General features: G+C 52.8%; 1 protein-coding gene across 1 annotated transcript; it reads right to left on the bottom strand.

The window, feature by feature from the left end:
- Positions 1 to 1,951: 1,951 nt before the first annotated feature.
- Positions 1,952 to 20,712, bottom strand: GAL3ST1 (galactose-3-O-sulfotransferase 1). Its single transcript, XM_019426692.2, is given in 6 exon segments — positions 1,952 to 5,562; positions 5,564 to 6,359; positions 7,157 to 7,185; positions 7,187 to 7,297; positions 12,956 to 13,121; positions 20,521 to 20,712. Coding segments are annotated over 5 exon segments (1,332 nt in total). The 5' UTR covers positions 13,004 to 13,121; positions 20,521 to 20,712; the 3' UTR covers positions 1,952 to 5,214.
- Positions 20,713 to 21,521: the final 809 nt, after the last annotated feature.

Raw genomic sequence — 21,521 nt, 5'->3', positions numbered from 1 at the left:
ATGCCTGAGGCACTGGCCCCTAGACTTGCTGCCCTGGGTTCAAAAAGTCATTTGTAAAATGAGGACAGTGATGCTTTCCCCACGGTGTTGATGTGGGTGTGTTGGAAGGACACCATCTGTTGTCACACACATACATAGGGGCTGCTGTCCATCCTGCCTCAGTTCCCCACTCTCTACTCCTATGGTCCCATCAGATGCCTCCTTGAGCTGGGTTGGCCTCTGCTCACCCCCAACAAAGGCCTGGAACCCATTGTCATTGTGTCCCAAATTGTCCCAGGCTCCATCTACCACCTGATGTATCAGGTGCAACTGTCCATGATTCAAACAGCTGTTAGGGCACGTGGCTTCAGGGTGAGGAGAGACGCCCCAGGTCCAGACCCAGCAGGTGAATGTACAGCCTGACCTTTGGGTGAGCGGTGATGGGTGATGGGGGACTCCTGGCTATAGTCTGCCTCCATACCCTCTGGACAAGCAGAAAGCCAGAGCCCAAGACAAGGACACATGAGACTGTTACTGGCAAGACCCCCTGACTCCCTAAACTCAGGAAATTCCTGGAAGCTTCTGCCTAACTGTCAATTTCATCTTTTGGAAACTAACTGACAAATTTCTGGAACAGGAAAAGACACATCTGAGGACCATGCCTACGCAGGTGATTAAATGCCCAACAGATAGCTTCATTATAATGTTGAAATCTCTTTCTGAATATTCACCCCAAACCCTAATAAAAGGAGCCTGTTTACTCCTGTTCAGGGAGTCACTGCTTTGGGAATTATTCCCTGTGATCTTCTTATTAAAGATAACTTTGAGAAGCAAGGCCACCTGGTGTAGTCTCTTCCTATAGCTCACCAAGGAGCGGACCTACTTCAGTCAGGTAACAAGATCATGCTGTGTGCAGGGGGTCTTGCACACAGTAGGTACTTGTCTTAGTCTTGTTCACCCAGAGGCAGACCCTGAGACAAGGGTTCCAGTGTAGGGAGTTTATTCCAGAGGTGATCCTGGAAAACCCAAGTAGGGCAGTGGGGGTAGTGAGACCAAACATGGGAGGCAGGTATACAGGGAGGGTAACCAAGGATATAAAGCAGAGCTCAGTCCCAGCAGTGACTAACGTGAGTGAGGGGCAGAGAGAGAGGGAGAGAGAGTGAGGAGCTTGGAGCGGAGCTCTCCTGAAGTGGGGCTTGAACTCACAAAATCATGAGATCATGACCTGTGCCAAAGTCAGACACTTAACCGACTGAGCCACCCAGGCACTCCCTGCCTTCCCTTTTCTGCTTCTTCTCTTCCACCTTCCCTCCTTTCCTTCTTTCCTCTCTTCCTTCCTTCCTTCTTTCCTTTATCGCTATGTTCTTTCTTTCTTTCTTTCTTTCTTTCTTTCTTTCTTTCTTTCTTTCTTTCTTTCTTTCCTCTTTCAATATTTATTGAAAACCAACTGTGTGCCAGGCAATGGACTGGGCACTAGAGGCTGATTGTGTTAAGACAAACAAAGATCCTGTCCTGGAGGAGCATACCATCGGGGCCTCGCAGACAAACGTATCCATAGTTGTGGCCCTGAGTGAGCAGGACTGAAATGGGGGAGCCCAGAAGCCCCAGGCTAGCTTGAGGGCTAGGCTGTCAGAGAATGTCCAGAGGAGGCAGCAGAGCTTGCTTTGAAAACACTCAGCAGTGTTAGACCTGCAGTGGGAAAGGGGCCTTATAGTAGAGGGAACAGCACGTGCAAAGCCGCAGATGCTTGCAGTTGCATGGCTTCTCCCCGAGGGAAAGGGGGACCATGGAGGGCTCGGAGCAGAGGATGGCCTCTGGTTGCAGGTGAAGGGTGGATCACAGGAGCAAGCCTGGGGGAGGGAGCCGGGGAGGGAGTCCAGGTAAGGGGCAGAGGCTTGACCCAGAGCAGGGCCCTGGGCACAGAGAATGTGTTTGTGTCCTGAGGCTGCTGTAACAAAGTACACAAACTGGATGGCTTAAAACAACAGAAATTTATTCTTGCACAGTTCCGCAGGCTGGAAGTCCAAAATCAAAGTGTCAGCAGGGCCTTGTTCCCTCTGAGACTCTGGGTAGAATCCTTCATTGCCTCTTCTTAGCTTCTGGAGGTCACCATCAGCCTTTGGCTTATAACTGCATCATGCCAATCTCTGCCTGTCTTCACGTGGCACTGTCCCTGTGTGTCTGTATCTTCACATGACATTGCCACTTCTTTTAAGAACACCAGCTATGGCCATATTGGATTAGCCCCCACCCTAATGACTTCATCTTAACTTGATTACATGTACAAAGACCTTATTTCCAAATAAGATCAGTCATAGGGAACTGGGGGTTAGGACTTCAACATATCTTTTTAGGGGATACAATTCATCCCATAACAGAGAGGAACAGGGAGTTCCACTGAATTTCTCCCAGGGAACAGCATGACCCTCACCCTGGCTTTCGCTTTTAGGCCCAGCTCTAACGGTGGGTGCCCCCAGCCCCCGCTGCTGGGAATGTCTTGACAGGCTGAGACCAAATTTGGCACCATGGCGCCCTCTGCTGCCAGGTGTGGCTAGAGCAGGTTGGTTCCTGAGAGCTACGAGCTGCTGAGCCCCTCGGAGACCTCATACATTTTCAACCATGGAAAAAACCTCGGTCCTGAGGCTGAGATGGCCGGCTGGAATGGCACTGAAGGTCTGGAGCCTGCAAACACCAGCCTTGGTGTCTGACAGACCTGGGTTTGCATCCTGCCTCTATGGCTGCCTGGCTGAGTGACCGTAGGGCTTGTTACTCAGCTTCTCTGAGTCTTGGCTGCCTCCTCAGGAGAGCAAAGGGAATTGTCCATGTTCCTGTATGGTGCAGAGTGCTTGCTCAGTACCAGGCAACTACATATTGTTAAATATTAATTATGTTAATAAATGAGTTAATAACTATAATGTTCGTAAAACAAATCAGGCAGATAGTAAATGCTAATGGGACAATTTATATTCTTGGCATCTATTATTTGCCAGATTTATTCTCCTTGGATCCCTAAGGGCTTAGAAGTGCCAGTATTAATAATAAATAATTTGATGACATATAATATTATTATTGGCAGTTTTAGGCCCCTAAAGGTCCAATGAAATAAAATTATGGGGTTCCACAAACCCAAGATACTATCATATTGCACTAAGTCACATCTCTTTTTGATTACTAAAAAGGGAGGGGGATTATCTCATGAATCTGGAGTCAATAATAACTCTTTCTTTCTTTCTTTCTTTCTTTCTTTCTTTCTTTCTTTCTTCTGCTTAGTTTTCTCCGTATGATTTAAAGCCTTCAAAGATGTGCTTATTGCTTGCTGCAAAGAAACTTTAAGAAGGTATAGACAGTAGCTCCTGGGGGCTGGTGGGGTCAAAACTGTTCCAGGCTGAGCAGCCATCCTGGTTGCCCAGGACTGAGGAGTTTCCTGGGATGTGAGACCTTTTGGTGCAAAAACTGGGACAGTCCCAGGAAATTGAGACAGCTGGTCACCCTAACTTCTTCCCAGCCTGTTTGGGCCAGAAACTTGCTCCCAGGAGAAACAGTGACTCAAACTCAGGGAGGGGTTAAGATAAGAGCTGACTAATCTGGCTTTGAAATGTGGTACTGGCACTAATTAGATGTGTGGCCTTGGGTAGGTCACTTAACCTCTCTGAGCTTTGGTTTATAAAGCTGGGATGCTGTAGATATTCAGATAAGGTGTGCAAGCATGTGGTTTGGAGCCTGGTACAGACAGGTCTCCAATAAAGTCACTTCGCTGTGGTTTCTGCCTTTCGTGTCTGGCTGCTGGCTCTTAGTTAGAGATCTAAGAGTCCCATGCCCCAGAAAGGGCTGTTGTCCCCCTGGGGAGGCCGAGGGAGACAGATGGTTAGAACTGATGCATCCCCGCCTTGGTTGGTCATACTCAATGTGACTTGATTGCTTGGCCTCTATCTTTGTCTCTGGACCTGAGCTCCAGGAGGGCAGGGATCAACTTGCTGACTGTTGTATGCTCAGGGCCAGCTCAGGGCTGGGGGGCACAGCAGCTATCTGATAAATGCCAATTTTTTTTTGGATTAATTAAACTGAACCCCAGGGTGGGAGGGGGAAACCCAGAGCCTGGGCAGGGTGGAGTACAAGCAGATGGTGAGGCAGCCTGGAGTGGTCAGTGGAGAGATGGGGTAAACAGGGACAGGGTGCACAGGCATTGAGGCAAGGCATCTGGGGTCCCAGGGAGAAGAAGGTTTAGTTTTGGGTCTAATGTGTACCTGCAAGATCTCGGGAAAGTCCCTTTTGCTGTCACTCAGAATGTCAATTCCCACATCTGTAACATGGGATGGTAACTGTGCCTACTGCAAAGGGTGATTGTGAGGATTAATGAGATTACACAAGGAACTCAGCCTGGGCCCGGGGCTTGCTGCTCAGTGCTACACCAAGTACTCCCTGTCACACACACACACACACACACACACACACACACCACTTGGACTGTCTCAAATCTGGCTGCACACACCATCCTTCCCGGCCTCTGTTCCAGTCCTACCACTTACTTGCTGTGTGATCTTGGCCAAATGACTTTCTCTGAGCTCCCTTCCTCATCTCTGGCATGAGAAAATAACAGTTCCCACGTTGCTAAGTTTTGACGAAGATGAACTGAGATAACCAACCCACTTAGCCCAACGCTGGGCACATAACCAATGTTCAACTGGAGTAAGTGACTGGAATAGCCCCAGGATGATCACACACACACACGCTCTTCCAGGTCTTGGTAAATCATGGGAGTCCTTCAACCACTCAGGGCTTCAGCATGTAACAGGTGCACATCAAACCCCGTCACGTCACTGGGCTCTGTCCCACAGACACTCTCAGGTACCCGCCATGCTCTCTTGCGGGTCCCCCCATCCTCAGTCACCTCCCACCCAGGGCCCCATCAGTCAGCACCACTGAGGCTGATTAACAAAAAACACAACATCAAATTCTTTTACTTCTCAAGTCTCCCCTTTAAGAGGAGGCAGGAAACAGAACATTCGTTTTTGGAGGGGAGGAGATTTAACTTTTAAAAAAGCTATAACTAGTCAAATACTGATCTCAGGCCCTGTGTGCCTGGGCCCAGTCCTGGCTGGCTGCGCCCCTGCAGCAGCCCCACCTTACCCCCAGAGCCGGGGTGGCACCAGGAGGGCACAGGGGAGGCCAGCAGGCCCCTGCCCGGCCCCTCCTCAGCAATGCAGCGGGCAGAGGGGGCTGCCGGTGGGCCGGATGTCACCACTTGAGAAAGTCCCGGATGAGCTTCCAGAGCTTAGTGACCCACAGGTTGACACCGAGGTCCATCAGGTACTGGATCTCAGGCGTGAGCATGCGACGGCAAAGCTCTGCGTGCCGCTGCCCGATGCTCTTCTTGAGGTTGTAGCCCAGGATGGACTTGGCGCCCAGCGGCTGCCAGGGTTGCATGGCCGAGTCCTGGATGGCGGCGGCATCCACGGCTCGGCCCCCGTCGATACAGATGTGCCGCATGCGCTCGTTGGCGCGCCGCAGGGCGGCCACCTCGCGGGCCATGCGCTCCCTCCCGAATGCCTCCACCTTGCGCCAGAAGCTGGCGTTGAAGTGGCGGGTAGAGGCGGGCGTCCAGCACATTCCAGGCCGTGGCGCGCTGGTACAGCTCCCCGGAGAGGCGCGGCACGGCTGAGGCGCGGCGGGCATTGAGCTTGAAGTAGAGCACGTCCTCCAGCTCCCAGCACAGCAGGTCCTTGAGCAGCACCAGGGACTCGTCGAAGTACTCCTGCAGGAGCACCAGGTGGAAGCGGCGCTCCACCTCCAGGATGTGCTCCTGCACCTGTGGGTTGCCCGGGTCCAGGCCACTGTCGTAGCCCAGGTCGAAGAAGAGCAGGTTGCGGAGGTAGTGGGCGTTGTAGCCGTTGGGGTCATAGTAGCGGTCTGGGTCCTGCAGGAACTCGGCCAGCTTGTCGTGGCCCGAGAGCTTCCACGTGAAGGGCACCACTGAGCCGAAGTAGTGGAAGGAGGACTCGAAGAGGCGGGCTGGGTCACGGAGCACGGTGATGAAGGTGGCGTTGGGGGGCACCAGGCCCCGGACCTCGTCGTAGTGGAAGCGCATGTGGTTGCAGATGATGTTGAAGCAGGCCCCGGGCCGGTAGTCCTGCACCAGGCTGCGGGCGAAGAAAGCCGGGTAGTCGAAGTCGTTGCGGCCGTTGGGGAAGGCGAACTTGAGTCCGTGCTTCTGGCCAAAGCGGAACAGGATGTTGAGCAGCGTGCTGCTGGCCGTCTTGTGCGTCTTCATGAACACGATGTCGCGCCGAGGCTGGCACCCTCCTGCAGAGCCGTTGGCGAGGGTGGGCACCTCTGGCTCACCCGGGACCGGGGAGCAGGGTGCTGCGCCCTCTGGGGTCCTGCTGTGGATGAAATGGTGGGGAGAGCCTCAGGGTCTGCTGGAGCCCTCAGGACTCAGCACCCCCTGCCCACTGGTATCTAAAGATCAGGGTTGTTGAGGATGGTGATAGCAGGAGAGGCAGGCCAGGGGACCAGACAGGCCTGTGTCCAGGCTGTGATGCGTGGGCAGGTGGTGTGGTCTCTTGGGCCTCACTTTCCTTATCTATGAAATGGGGAAAATAACAGGCTCCATTTGCAGTGTTGGTGTGAGGTCAAGCTTGCTGGTTCTTGTCTCATCCATGGCCACCACATCCTACATTTATCATGAACGAGGATTAGGTTGAACCACATATTTTGTAGGTGAGTTTTTGACCAGAAAGTCAATAATTGGTAATTTCCTCTAGTTCAACTTAATACCACCAACTAAGAGCACAAGCCATGCCAGGCCTGGGCTGAGCAGCCCCACGAGGAGGTGGGAGAGCCTCATGGCTAGGAGCCAGGCTTGGAGGCAGACAGACCGCAGTCTGAATCTCGGCCCTGTGCCAGTGAGTTCTCTTGGACAAGTCACCCCCGCCTCCCAGCCCCATTGCAACCTCAGATGATAATTCCAGCCCTGTACACAGACAGTGTTATTTTCTTCACATGATCCACGAGGCAGGCTCTATTATGCCCACTTCACAGATGAGGACACTGAGGCCCAGGATTACACAGCAAGCTCTGCCCTCAGTACAACTTCTGCCCAGCACAGCATGGTGCAGGGTACAGGGTGCCCCCTCACCCCAACCCTCCCGCCCCTTGGCCCTCCAGGAGGGCCACTCACGTGGAGGCCAGGCCAGCGTGCAGCGGGGGGGACAGCATAGGAGTACAGCAGCAGCAGGAAGCTAGTGAAGAGTGCTCCTAGCACCAGCCCCTTGGCCATGGACACCCAGCGCTTCTTCTGCGGCAGCGGCATCTCAGATAACTGAGGGAGCAGAGAACAGGGCAAGCATTAGGAGGCCGGCCCCAGGGAGCCTCCACTGCTACCCCAGGCCTGGCTGGGTTGAGGGGCAACCTTTGACATTGGGACTGGCCTCTGCCAGCTCTGTGGCCCCCAGCAAGGTCTATACAGAGACAGAGTGACAAACACATGGAGAGGGAGAAACAGGGTTGCAGACAGACAGTGGGCAAAGCCAATGCAGTCAGAGACCCGGCAATGGGACAGGGAGAAGGGAGAAGGTTCTACTGTCTGGTTTGGTTTTAAAATTTTTTTTAGGGGTGCCTGGGTGGCTCAGTCGGTCCAGCGTCCAACTTCAGCTCAGGTCACGATCTCGTGGTCCGTGAGTTCGAGCCCTGCGTCGGGCTCTGTGCAGACAGCTCAGAGCCTGGAGCCTGCTTCCGATTCTGTGTCTCCCTCTCTCTCTGCCCCTCCCCTGTTCATGCTCTGTCTCTCTCTGTCTCAAAAATAAACGTTAAAAAAAAATTTTTAATAAAAAAAAATTTTTTTAATTGATGGGTGCCTGGGTGGCTCAGTTGGTTAAGCGGCAGACTTCAGCTCAAGTCATGTTCTCCCAGTTTGTGGGTTCGAGCCCCACATCGGGCTCTGTGCTGACAGCTCAGAGCCTGGAGCCTGCTTCGGATTCTGTATCTCCCTCTCTCTCTGCCCCTCCCCCACTCCTGCTCTGTCTCTCTCTCTCAAAATTAAATAAACATTACAAATTTTTAATAAAATAAATATTTTAATTGATTAATTAATTAATTTTCATTTTTTGGGGGGAGAGAGAGAGTGAGAGTAAGCAAGGGGCCGAGAGAGAGAATCCCACACAGGCTCCACATTGTCAGTGAGGAGCCTGAAACAGGGCTCGAGCTCACCTGATGCGGGACTTGAACTCGTGAACTGCAAGATCATGACCTGAGCTGAAGTCGGATGCTTAACTGACTGAGCCACCAAGGTGCCCCTTGGTTTTAATTTTTAAGCTGAAGGGTACGGTGGATACCTGGGTGTTCACCAGTGTATTTCTTGTACATTTTTGTGCTTCATAATGAAATCATTTTCTAAGATGGAGAAGAAGACCCTCTCCCAATGCCCTGTCCCCCCAGGCCTGGGGCCAGGGACCTCCCAGGGCCTGGATGTCTCACCTTTCAAAGGACCTAACCAGTCCCACCTGTTCCCCGTGCCACCCTTCCCAGCTGCCTGGTGAAGGGTTGAGGCTCTTCCACTCCTTTCGCTGGCCCCTATGTCCCTGCGTCTGTAGGGCAGGCAGATGGAGAAACTGAGGCTCAGAGCGAGGAAGGAGAGGGTTCAAGTCACACAGCACAGCCTCTGCCCACATGCCTACCTCTTCTCTAATTTCCAGCAGGCAGGTTTGCCCAGGTAATCCTGAATTTCAGATAAACAATGAATAAAATTTAATTTTAATATTATACAGGACATAATAAAAATTATTCAATGTCTATCTGAAAATTAAATTTAGTTTGGTGTCCTGGTTTTTTTTTGGGGGGGGCGGGCTTGGGGAAAGTTTTCAGTCTAGTTTTAGTCTAATTGTGGCAACTCTAATAGCAGAGGAATGAGGCATGAACTGTAATGGAGGTAGTTCATGCTGAGGGATGGGAGTCCAGGAGAGAGCTAGGGCTCAGGATGCCTTCCTACCTCCCTTTAGCTATAAGACCAGGGCACGAAACTTTCCACTCCTGTTCTGACACAAGCTGCATGGGGGCCTTGGGCCCCTGAGGCCACAAGAAGTCATGCATGCTGCCCCGTGACCACACGCATGGCACGTTCCCACCATCCCTGGGGCAGAGGCTAAATAACCAGCCTGGAGGAGGACCCCACACTCCCCTCTGGGAAAGTTACCCAAGGCACCCATAAATGTTTCTTAGAGAAGGAGCACTCCAGGCCAACCCCACCAGCCAGCACCCATCCCTGAGTCTTCTGCTTATCTAGAAATTTCTCGTCACCGGAAAGGACATGAAGAAACAAGTTGCAGAGGAAGAAACTATGCGAGAGGGAATTTGGCTTCCCTCATGACAATGACATATCCCTGTTCACTCTTAGGTGGGCAAGGTGGACAGGTCAGGAGTAAATGGGAATGGGGGAGAATGTTTCCAGAAGCCATTTATTCTATCAAAGGAGGAAGGTATAAGCTTTCCAAATTCCAACTATTCTACAGAAACACTTGGACAAAGTCACACATGTAACGGTGCTCATAGAAGCTTAGTCAGAAATTTGAAAAGCTAGAAACAATCTGTGTCCATCGGGGCAGGGGGGGACTGTTACACAAACCAAGGCCTTTTCCCAGATGGAGTCATCTGTACCAAATAACAAAACAAGGCAGAGCTAAGTGGACTGACTCAAAAAACATCATGATCTGGGGCGCCTGGGTGGCTCAGTCAGTTAAGTGACCGACTCGTGATCTCAGCTCAGGTCACGATCTCACGTGAGATTGAGCCCCAAGTTGGGCTCTGCACTGACAGCACAGGGCCTGCTTGGGATTCTCTCTCTCTCTTTCTCAAAATAAATAAATTTGTTTTTAATCCTAGAAAAAAAAAAGCACATGATCTATTAATGTGAAAAAAGAAAGTTCCAGAACTTTATGCCCCCACATCCATATGCATATATAGGTAAATATACATGCAGGCCCAGAAACAACTGGAGGGCAGTATTCTAAATCTGAGCCGTAGTATCCTCTACATAGCTTGGAAAGGGGTACATAATGGAATATTTTTCAATATTATGCGTTTCTGTAACAATTACTTTTTTAAAAAGGAGTTATGTATTTTTTTAAGTTTATTTTGAGAGGGAGAGCACACATGTGCAGGGGAGGGGCAGAAAAGGAGAGAATCCCAAGCAGGCAACCAGTGGTTGGGGGGTGGAGGTTGACTCCACAAACCATGAGACCATGACCTGACCCGAAATCAAGAGTCAGACGCTTAACCGACTGAGCCACCCAGATGCCCCAAAAGGGAATATGGATTTTTTAATAAAAAGGCAATAAAATATATTTAATATGTTTAAATAATAGGTCATAAAGCTTGCCAGGTGGGGTAAGGTGACTAGACAGTATGGTCATGGAGGGGGAGGTGCTGACCTCAGGCTCTGGAAGCCCCAGGCCTGTGTTTCAATCACAGGAACACTGAGAGCCTCAGTTTCTCACCTCTGAAATTGGGAAGCTGATAGACCCCCTCACTGGCTCTTCCAGAGATGGGAGTAGGCAAAGCAATTAGCACATAGGTCTCTCTCAAAGAGTATTAGCTGTTTCCCTCCTGAGCTCCTGGGGACCGGCTCCTGGTCTGTCAGGGTGGGCTCTCCTGAACAAGGAGTGGCTGCTAGCCCCCCGCCGTCTCCTCCCCCCTTTCCCTGTCCCCCACCAAGCACAAACTGGCCCCATGCATCAAGTGCCGCATTTGGCCTCCTGCTCCCTGGGGGCCCAGCGAGGAGGTGGTTAGGGGGAAACAGGGCAGAACCTTGGGCCAGGCCAGAGCCTCAGACTCGGGCCCAAACCCTGAATGAGGCCCTAGGCCTCAGGTTCTCTGACTTTAAAACAGGGAAGGGTAAAATTCTTGCCCTCCCTAGATCCCAAGGGCCCACCGTTGTCCCAGCAGCGCCACTCACCAGGGCACTTTCCAGAAATCTGGAAACTGAAGGCACAGGCTCTGGGGTGGAGGCCCAGCAGTAGGGGGCAGACCAGCTTCCCAAAACCACCAATCAGGCTCTGCCTAGACTTGCCCAGGACAGCGCCCCCAACCCTCCCATCACGGCGTCACGACTTCACTCCACCACTTGGGCTTCCTCAAACCATGCCGGCCCTCAGGTTTCACTTTTGAGCCCCTGCTATGAGGCAGGCCCTGGACAGGGGTTTCTCTAGAGCATCTCATGGGTTCTGCTCGGTTATCCTGCCAGGCAGACCCCACTGTCACCCCCATTTTGCAGATGGGGAAACTGGGGCTCCAGGAGGTGATGTGACTTGCCCAGGTAAAGCAGGGGGCAGGGCTGGGATTGAAGCCCAAGTCTGTCGGCCTCCAATATGCAGGTTCCAGCTCTGTCCATGACGGCCTCTGCCTGGCACGTCCCAGGCCTGGTCCCAAGCCTGCAGGAAGTGTGTGTGCAGCCAGAAGATCCACTGCAGGAGGCCACAGTGTGGCTAATGAGGTTCTCTCTCAGCAGCGCAGCAGGTTCTGGCCTCTGTGGGCTGGGCTAGAGCAGCTAGGATGAAGAGTGGAGAGATGGGGGGCCTTGGTGGCTGGTCCCTACTGTGTCAGCCTGAAGCATTCAAGGCTAGTGGTTTCCTTCCTGCCTGGCCTCTGTGAACTTAGGCATGTCGCTCACCCTCTCAAGAGTCTCAGTCTCCTCACATGTACAATGGACACACAACAGCAAGTTAGGGGCAAACAGGGTCCTTGGTAATCACAGGCAGAGCCCCTGGGTAGACCGAGGCCCAGAGAGGGGCTGGCTGGCAGCCAGGAGCCTGGCAGAAAGGAAATAGTCATGAGACTGAGATTTGAATGAGAGAATGCATGCACACAAATGGAGATCAATCCATATTAATTATTATTATCACTATTGACCAGGGCCCAGTCCTGGTTCGCAGTCCCAGGCTTATGGGAGGAGAGATCTCCTCTGTGCCCAGCCACATGCAAGCCTGAAACTAACTCATCCCTGAGCTCTTGGAGCCTGGCACCTGGTAAATGTTTGATGAATGACCCCCCTGACCTTCAGAGCAGAGCGTGGCCAGGGCTAATACAAGTGTGAGAGCCACACGTGTGAGTCACACATATGAGAGGCACCTGGAGCCAGCACCTTGGGGCCAGAGTCCTGGATTTGAAACCCAGTTGTGCTGCTTCCTTTCTGTGTGCCCTAGGCAAGGCTGTGTCCCTCTCTGGGTCTCAGTTTCTCCTCCAAAATGATGCCACCAACTCTCCATCACAGGGTGCTCTGCAGAAAGCATCCCACAAGGAAAGTGCCCAGCACAGGGCTGGCACAGAGCAGACACTCCCTGTGCAGGAGCTGCCACCATTATTATTATTATTATTATCATCATTATTATTACCCTCCCAGGTCCCAGTCACAGCTGCTTCAAGGTGTGTGCTCACTGGCCCGTGATGGAGGCTTGCAGTCAGCTAAAAGCCCCAGGTCCAAGGCCATGGGGTACCAGGCACAATTTCAGTGTGGCCCAAGCCTCACAGCTTCCAATCTGGAAGACAGACGGCAGAGAGGCTAAGGCTCAGAGAGGACAGGGCCACCCTCAAGGTCACATAGCACAGCCATAGCAGAGACAGAACTAGAACCTGGGTCTCTCTTCCTCTGCCTATGGTCGTGACAGTTCCAGGCACTCAGGGTAGATGGCACCCCCTCCCTAGTCCACCCCATCTATTCCGGTCCTTCTTGGTTACCCTAGCCACATCACCTTCCATCTGTGCTGACAGCTGGCTCCAGGCCAGGCCCAGCAATCCTCCTGTTTGGTTGGACCAGCATCCTCTAGAGAATGAAGGAGAAACAGGACTCATCCTCACAGTGTGCACATAGGGAAACCGAGCCCAGGATGGTAAACCTTCTGTCCTATAGCATCACTACTGGCAGGCCTTGGTTCCAGGTGTCCTGCTCTCCCAGGGACCTAAATGCAGGAGTGGAGGAAGACACACTCACCTCGGGCCGTAGCTGGTTGCCCCTTTCCTCTCCCTTTATGAGCCACATCTGACTCTCAGGCTGCCTCTGCGGTCACTGGGAAACAGGAACGCTCCAATGACACCCAGCAGTATTCTGGCTGGCTCCCTCACGCTCCAGCGGGTGTGAATATTCATGAGCTCCCTCCCTGGGGATAGCAGGTGGCATGTGTCTATACCTTGCAGGTGCTGCTTTGGCCCTCTGCCAGGAGCACCCTCTGGGTGGTCCCTGACTGTCTCTAGACCTCAGCAGCCAGGCAGCTCCTTCATCCAAGGGCTCAGCAAGGTCTCAGGTGTCCTTGGATAAAGGACACAAGCAGCCGCAGAGCCCTGCAGAGAGTCTGGAACAGGCTCAAAGGCCATGGGAGGGACAGGGAGGCAAGTGGGGCAGGGAGGTTAATTGCTCCTCAAGCTGCACCTCATTTAAGTTGCATGCCTGCCCTAGGCAGGAAGCACCAGGATTAGCCCACTCACAAGGTGAAGAAACCAAGGCTCAGAGAGGTGAACTCATCTGTCCACGGTCACACAGTTAGCAGGGGGCAGTCAGAGCCAGAGTCCAAATGCAGACTTGCCAAACTCCAAGGCTTCAAGATTCTAAGACACAATCAGAGACCAAGGTTTGTCTAAAATCTCTGGGAGCCCAGAGAGCAAGTAACCCAGCCTGGGAGGCCTCCTGGAGGCGGAAAACCTGACCAGCTCTGGGAGGAGGTATCTGATGAGATTTCACCTCTCTGAGCTCCAAGTCCTTCATCAAAGAGGCAGTATGGATCATGCCTGTCCTGACTGCAGTTGCCAATACTTCCCAAGGTCTTGACAGGAAGAGGCAGTTCTAGGGGCCCTAGTCCCAAACCCCAGTGGCCCTCAGGCTCAGCCCAGGCACTGAAATCTTTTACGCCTCGCTCTTAGCTGGGTTCAGGTCTGTCTTCAGGTCTGGATTCAGCCTTGCCCTATGAACAGAGGATGCCCAGAAAAGCACCTCACACCCTTCCTTCAGGCATGGGGGGCTCTAGGGACCAAGGTGTCACTCTCAGCTAATAGTGACCATTATTGTGACAATCATGTATCCCACACTGAGCACTGTCATAAGTTGAGCGGCTGCCAGCTCCTCCCAGGGAACAGCAGGCATCTGACACTGCTCTGACATTTTGCTCTTTCCCCCAGAGCCCCACACAGCCTGGGAGCAACCCTCAAGTACCCATGAAATACCAGAGTTTAAACAGCCACTGGGAAGGTTCGTTCAGAGTCCTTATATCTGTGAGTGCTGGATTGGTCCAGGGCATGGAGTAGAGTCGTTTTATCTGTCCTGGACCAAGCTAGTCTGAAGACAGATAAATGTATGGGCGTGAGTCAGGGCAGAGCAGGCATCAAACAGCAGAGAGGTGGTTTATGAGTGTGGACTTTTGACCAAACACAGTCTGGTGCCCGGGACTTCCCATGCATCACACACACCCCTAATCCTTGCCACTGGGAGGCCCTGTTACCACCTCTAGTTTATAGAGGAGGGAGCTGAGTCTCAAGGACCAGATATGACACACAAGGTTAAGGACCTCAGGCAGGTGGGAGTGGAGCTCAGGCTCCTGAACCAAAGGTGAGGTCATGGGTGGGGTGGGAAGGCCAGTAAAGAAGAGCCTCAGGAAGGAAAGCTTTCTAGAGTAGGAAGCACAGATAGCAGAACCTATGCTTCCAGCCCTGCCAGAATATCGATAGTGACACCATCTCTGGCCAGCTCAACCCCTAAACCCTGGCAAAATTTATTTTAATCATAAAAGCAGTGCATGCTCACTGAAAAAAAAAATCAGACAATTACAGAAAAATGTAAAGAAGACCATTTAAAGGAGGCCACTGTCCTTAAAACTTTAGCACAAGCCTCCCCGTGTTTTTTCTGTCTATATTAACCCATACAGATGACAGAAGGGTCTCTTCAGGGAAGCACATTTTGTTTTTAACTTGCTCCCCAGGCCCCTCCCACATATCAATAGATTGTGGATATCTTTTTCATGACCACAATGAGTTTTAAATTGATCTGTTCCACAGATACTTAGGGAGCACCTGCACCATGCCCAGTGCTGGGGTTCATGTTGTCCTGTGCCAGAGCTCCGGGCTCACATTCCTGGGGGTGAGAGGAGCAGACAGCTGCAGGTTGTGATGGAGGACACATTGGTGGGCCTTGCTGGAACACAAACACCTGATCCAGCCTGGGGAGCAGGAAAAGCATGGTCAGGGAAGCTTCCTGGGCTTACAGGGCCCTGGTAGCAGAAGCTGCTGCATGTTTTCCAATTTAAAGGCAGTTAGTTCCCTTTTCTCCTGGAGTACATGGCCAAACTACATCTCCCATCCTCCCTTGCAGTTCAGTGTCCTTATGTGACAGAATTCTGGCCAATGGAATGTAAGCAGAATAATAACTGTTGATGTTAAGTGGGCAGGCCTTCTCTGTGGTCTCCTTTCCCATAGGCTGGATGAATGAGGTGGTCTTTAAGGATCTGGAAGTGGGCAGGGCTATGAATGGGAGAGCCTGGTATTCGCTTGACCACTCTCCTAACACCCATTTCTTTCTTTCTTTTTTTTTTAATATATGAAATTTATTGTCAAATTGGTTTCCATACAACACCCAGTCCTAACACCCATTTCAAAATGACAACTAAACTTCCAGTGTGTCAAGCCTTTTGGAACTTGGGGCTTGTCTGTTACAGCAGCTAGCATTAATTAATGCACTTGTTACCCTAGAATGAGCCAGGAGGCAGGATTGCCTGGATTGGCAAAGACCCAGGGGACTTGAGAAACTAACAAATGTTCAGCTTGGCTGGCCTGTCCAGTATGTGTGTATGTCAGAGGTTGGGTGTACAGGGGAGACTGGAGGCACAGCCAGAAAGGGGGCAGGGGCAGGCAGGAGATGCAAGACTTTGGGAGGCATGCTAAGGAATCTGGGCTGGATCCTGTGGGCAATGGGGAACCCTGGGAAGGTCTTCAGCAGAGGAGTGAGGAGATGGGATTCCCATCAGGCTGCTGGATGGAAAACAAACAGTAGAGGTGGGGAAGGACTGGGAGAAGCCAGCAGACCTTGACAGTGGTTGTTATAGCTGTCCAGGTGTGAAATGACCTGGACCAAGGAAAGCACTGGGAATGAACTGGAACCATCTGTAGGCCATGGAATAGACAACATTTGGTGAGTGATAGGGTGTGGAAGAGGGGAGGGAAGAACTCCTGCTGGGTGACCGTCTGGCTGGGGGGTGGAGCTAGTCCCTGAGTGGGGGGCAGATAAGAGAGCCGTATGTTTACTATTGGAGTTGTGTTTCAATTTTCAGTTTCCATTTAGGACCAGTTAAGTCTGGGGTGTGTGGGGGATGTTTGTAGAATGTGCAAAGAGCAATAGGATCCCTTGCCTGGAGCATAAGAGGGAGACCTCAGGAGGAAAGAGGTTGGGGGTCATGGGCACAGAGGTGGGGACTGAGGTCGGAGGGGCAGATGGGATCATCAAAGAAAGGGTGAGGAAGGTGAAGAGCCCTGAGCTTAAGAGAGCAGGGAGGGGAAGAGCCCCCCAAGGAGATAAAGATAAAGGTTGCCTCTAGAGCCACTCCCTGTAGAACATTCTGTGGAACACTGCTCCCCATGAACCATTCCCTGACTGTTGGTCATCAATGCTGTTTGTTCAGTGTGCATAGCAACAGGGCTCTGGCAGAGAAGCTGAACGGGTGAGGGTGTCCTAGGGTTGTTTCTTGTAGCTGGAAGGGAATCTCATGGGGAGGACACTTCAAAAGTGGAGCAAAAAAAACTCCCTACGGTGCTCGGACTGCAGGTTTGACAGCAACTTATTACAGTTCTAAAAGTGTCCAATCTCAGACCCAGCAATACCATCTGTGGTAATTTGTTCACAGAAGATAATCTAACAGGAGATCTGAGATGGGTGCAAAAGTTTAGCAAAGAGGAGAGAAACAACTTAAATGTTCAATGATAGGGGATGGTTAAAAAATATTACGTGCCATTAACCCCATGGTTTGTTATGTATTCATTTAAATGGTGTCCACAATATATAATGAAGTGAAAATATATATACACACATATATAATTTTGTTTTACCAAGAGTCTGTATTACTTGGGGAAAAAAACTAAAATGAAAAATAAAGATATTTCCATTTTGAAAAACTAGTCTGGCTGGTGAAGGAGGGAGAAGTGGCTAGTCTGAACCATACCCCACCTTGCTGTGTGACCATAGCCCTCTCTGAGCCTCAGTGTCCTACAGTGGGGAAAAGGCAGCAGGGGCATGGGACAGAGAATCTGGGAAGTGTGGGCTGCACAGTTAAAGGTGCAGAAGGGAGAGGTTGGTCCTCTACCTGGGAGTCCTGGGGCAGTGACCTGCAAGGACCCAGAAGCTTCCTCACTCTGTCCCTCTGGAGTGGGGTGCTGGAGTAGAGATGGGTAGGATCGCCCAGAGAGGCACTTAAGCTGAACCCCAACTTGCTGGCTTGCAGGATCCCCCCCAAACTGTCAGCCCTGACATCTTGCTCCTACTGCCCCCTTGGCTGGGGGAATGGCTGCCAGTTGGGTACCAGGCCTGGCAGCTGACTGACAAGAGGGCAATGTCTTTGAAGACTCGGAAAGCACTTTTTGAACTTGCAGGGTCACCTGTCTTTACTGTTTCAAATGGCACCCATACCTGGGACCTCAACAGGTTTCCCAGTGTCACCTGCTGGCCCATGTGACAGGTGGGAAAACTGAGGCTCAGAAACTTGTGGAGGGGCTAAATGGGCAAAGTCAGAACTACAGGCAAGCTCTTCCTGCTACACTGCCTTGCCTGGGCAAAATCACCACCAGACTGGAGTTGCCCCAAAGTAGCTTCAGAGTGGCAAAGAACAGGTTAACCAAGAAGTCAGTCATTTCTTTATTGGCACCAAAATTACTGAGAACACCAGAGGTGAGTAGGTGGAGGTTGGTAATATCATTCTCTGTATCTTCTAGCATGACTGAACTGTTTTTACTTACTTATTTTTTTTAATATTTGAGAGAGAGAGAGAGAGAGAGCATGAACAGGGGAGGGACAGGGAGAGAGAGGGGGCCAGAGGATCCGAAGCGGGCTCTGTGTTGACAACAGTGAGCCTGATTCAGGACTCGACCTCAGGAACCACAGGATCACGACCTGAGCCAAAGTGGGACGCTCAACTGAATGAGCCACCCAGGCACCCTGACTGAAATGTTTTTTAAAGGAATGTCATGCACTTGTTTGCATAAAAATATGTAACAATATAAAGGTTTTTCCAAAGTGCTGAGCAGTTGCTCTGCACCACGTCCTAGGTCCTCCCACCTGCCTCTCCCCTCCTAGAGAGGCTGAGATGCTCTGGCTATGAAGTCTGGCTCCATCACTCCCCAGCTGGGCAGTCTTGGGCAGGTGATTTCCCCTCTCTGAGCCTCACCTCTTAAAAATGGGAATACTTTGACCCTCTCAAGGGCTTGCTGTGAGGATCAAATGAGACAAGGCATGCAGAGCCCTTTGCTCATACCTCAGATTATTATCATGACCCTTCTAGACCCACTTGGCAGGAAAAACAGAACCCACCAGTGCAGACTTCTGGGAGGCTACCCTCCTCATCCAAACACCCGTACTTCCCATGCTCCAAACCCAAGTTCCCTAACCCCCAGGTTTCACATCGGGGGAAGCTGAGGCACAGATAAGAAAAGACTTGCCTGAGGTCCCATGACAAGTCAGGGCACTGTTGGGACCAGGCCTGGGAGTGCCCAAGCCACCTGGAACTGGCAGGTGGAAAAGAAGGTATTGTCTGGGACGCCAGTTCTTTCCAACCATCACTCCTCACCTGGGGATTCCTCCAGCCTCCAGCCCACTGATCCCCATGGACACCTCTGCTCAATCCTGCCCTTCCCGTCTGGAGTAGAATAAGGCTCACAAAAGGGGTCGTTCTTCATATTCCTCACTCAGTCAAAGTGAAGCAAGAAGCCCTTCCCAAGCCTGCTGCCATGCCTGGAATTCTACCATCTGTGTCTCATTCTCCCAGGTTAATCACTGCCTCTCACTGGGGTGACACACCAGTCTGTTAGGGCCCAGAGTGGGGACTGTCAGGGATACACCCCTTTCTTGCGGGGTGACAAGAGGGCCTCCAACCCATGCTCTCAAACAGCAGACCCATGTCCATTGGACAAGGGGATATGTGGGAAGCAGGCAGGCTTCTTTGTCCACAGGGAGCTTCCTTCAGGCAGGGCTCTGCCTGAGTGAGAAGCAGGGAATGAAGCAGCCCGAGGTGGCAGCTGGGAACAGGGCTCTGTTGTCTCTGCTCCCAGGGTAGCAGCCTGCCCACCCCCTGAGTGTCAGGCAGAGCTGGGAGCTAGGAAGGCAAGGAGGGGGGAGGGGTCCTGAGCTAGGGGTTTGGGGCAGCACAGGCAGATCCAAGAGCCCAGGACCCCAGAGCAGCAGAGAGGTCTTGAGCAGGGCTTTGGTCCTGAGATGCAGGCTGGGACAGGACTCCTGTGATCTGTAGTCAACTCAGTCACCTTTGAACTATGTGACCTTGGGCAAGTCACTGAATTGCCCTGAGCCTCAGTTTCTCCATAAGGATAATGGGGATGGTAGCAATGCCTCCGCTGCAGGGCAAAATACAGTGCAGCAGTATTGGGGCTGCTCTGGCCCAGGCCTACTCGTGCCTTACCCTCCCTGGACCTTGGGTCACCCCCTTGGTAAAGGAAGAGGTTGGATTCTCCCAACTGGACTGTCCTCCTGAGGATTTTCATGGCACCTGTCACCTTGGCAACACAGGCGATCAGGTGTCAGGTCTGCAGCCCTCTCTCCCTCCCCCCCACTGGTGTGGGTTACTGCAGCCAGATGTGTGATCATACCCTCTCCTGCTCAAGACAGGTGGGGAGAAGGGCTCCACTGGGAAGAGACCACAGTCTTGCTCTGTGCTGTGACCAAATACTGGCTTGATACTGAGGGGACAGACCAAGCTGGACCCCCTCCTGGGCACTGGTCCTGGAAACTCAACTGGCTGGATTTCCTGTGGGCCCTTCCTGGATATCAAGGTTTGTCCTACTCCCACATGCCTCTCTTTGGTGGCCTTGCCCCCTCTGTGGTTTAGGACAGGGCCTTCCCCAAGCAGAGGGGACCCATCCCTTCTCCTGGCCCCTAGCCCCTGGTCGGATGCCCCTCCTCCTTGGGGAGAGCGCTGGTGGGAACAGGGGAGATCCCTGCCCTTCCTCCTCCAGAGCTCAGGCTGCTGTGTCCAAGATTAATCATTAATGGACTTCCAGCTCCAACCCAGCTCCACCCACCCCACATCCAAGGACTGGGAAAACCCTGGACAGGGGTCTATGAGGAAGAAATCAAGGGCAGGGCACACACCAACCTGCCCCCTCCCTGCCCCCACCTGCCCACCCTCTGTCAGCCGGCAGGGGCACTGGGACCCTGGAGCAGTTGTGCAGCACTCCCCAAACACTCAGCTCTGAGTCTGAGTCTGACTGCGGTTCCAGTTTGGAGGTTTGGGTAGTACCGGCCGAGAGACCCCCGGCAGGGCACAAGCTGGCAGTGGGTCCTGGGCCCCCAGAACATACCTTGGCCCCGTTCTCCTCGGGCTTGGCGTGGCTGGTTCGTCCCGGGCCGCGCCGCCCGGGCCCTTACTAGGCGGCGGGGCGTACCCGCCCGGGCCCCCGACTCCACCGGGCCTGGACCATGCTCCCGCCTCCGCCGCCGCCGCACTTACTCCGGCCAGGTGCGGCCGCCTGGCCCGTCCCCCGGTGCTGCGGCCAATAGGCGCCCTGGCCCCGGCCCCCTCCCGGCCCCTCCGCGCCCGCCCGGAACGCACAGAAGCCGCATTCAGCGTCCCCGAGCGCAGCGCCGCGCCCCCGCCGCCGGCTCAACAAGGCGCGTTTGTCTCGGAAGCGCCAACGGGGCCATTGTCCCACCGCCGGACCCTGAGGCTGGGCTGAGCTCCCAGCCCCGGAAGGGGATTCGAGGGTGCCTGGGAAACGGGGTGGCGTGGTGGTGGTGATGAGGGCAGCCCAGCTCTGGGAAAAGGGAGGTGGCTAGACCAATTGCTGAACTTTTATTGGGGGTTCCGGAACCCTAAAGATCCAATGTAAGGTATGGGCTCCTGGTTCAAGAGTCAGGGCAAGCCGGGGACATATTTTTGAGGTCCAAAATGTGGATAAGAGGGGTGGGGGTCGTGCCAGAATCCCTTGAGGGAAGCTCAGACAAGGGACCTATCTGCAACCAGTCATGCCACTAGGAGGTCTCAGCTGCCTCACCTCTCCAGGGTGCCCATAAGAGTTGAGCATAGCACAGGCTGCAGGTGCCCCATCCCCATCCACCTTTTTTCAGTTCCTGGCTTCCCTCCTCACCCTAGAGGACCAAGGATAGGAAGTAGTGCCCGCCTGAGTTGGGAATGCACAGCTCCAGCTGTGGGCAGTGCAAAACCAGTGGCCACTCAGTGGGGCATGAGCCACGTCAGAGCCCCACTGCCCCCACCATTATGGGCGACTCTGGAATGGGGAAAATTCCACATCATCATGGCTGCCGGGGATTTTTCCATATCTGATGGGCTTGCTTTCCAGCC

This window comes from Panthera pardus, unplaced genomic scaffold (genome assembly GCF_024362965.1).
Source record: "Panthera pardus isolate Hobbes unplaced genomic scaffold, ASM2436296v1 HiC_scaffold_15, whole genome shotgun sequence".
Classification (NCBI taxonomy): Eukaryota; Metazoa; Chordata; class Mammalia; order Carnivora; family Felidae; genus Panthera; species Panthera pardus.
This window is presented reverse-complemented; position numbering and strand designations above follow the sequence as displayed.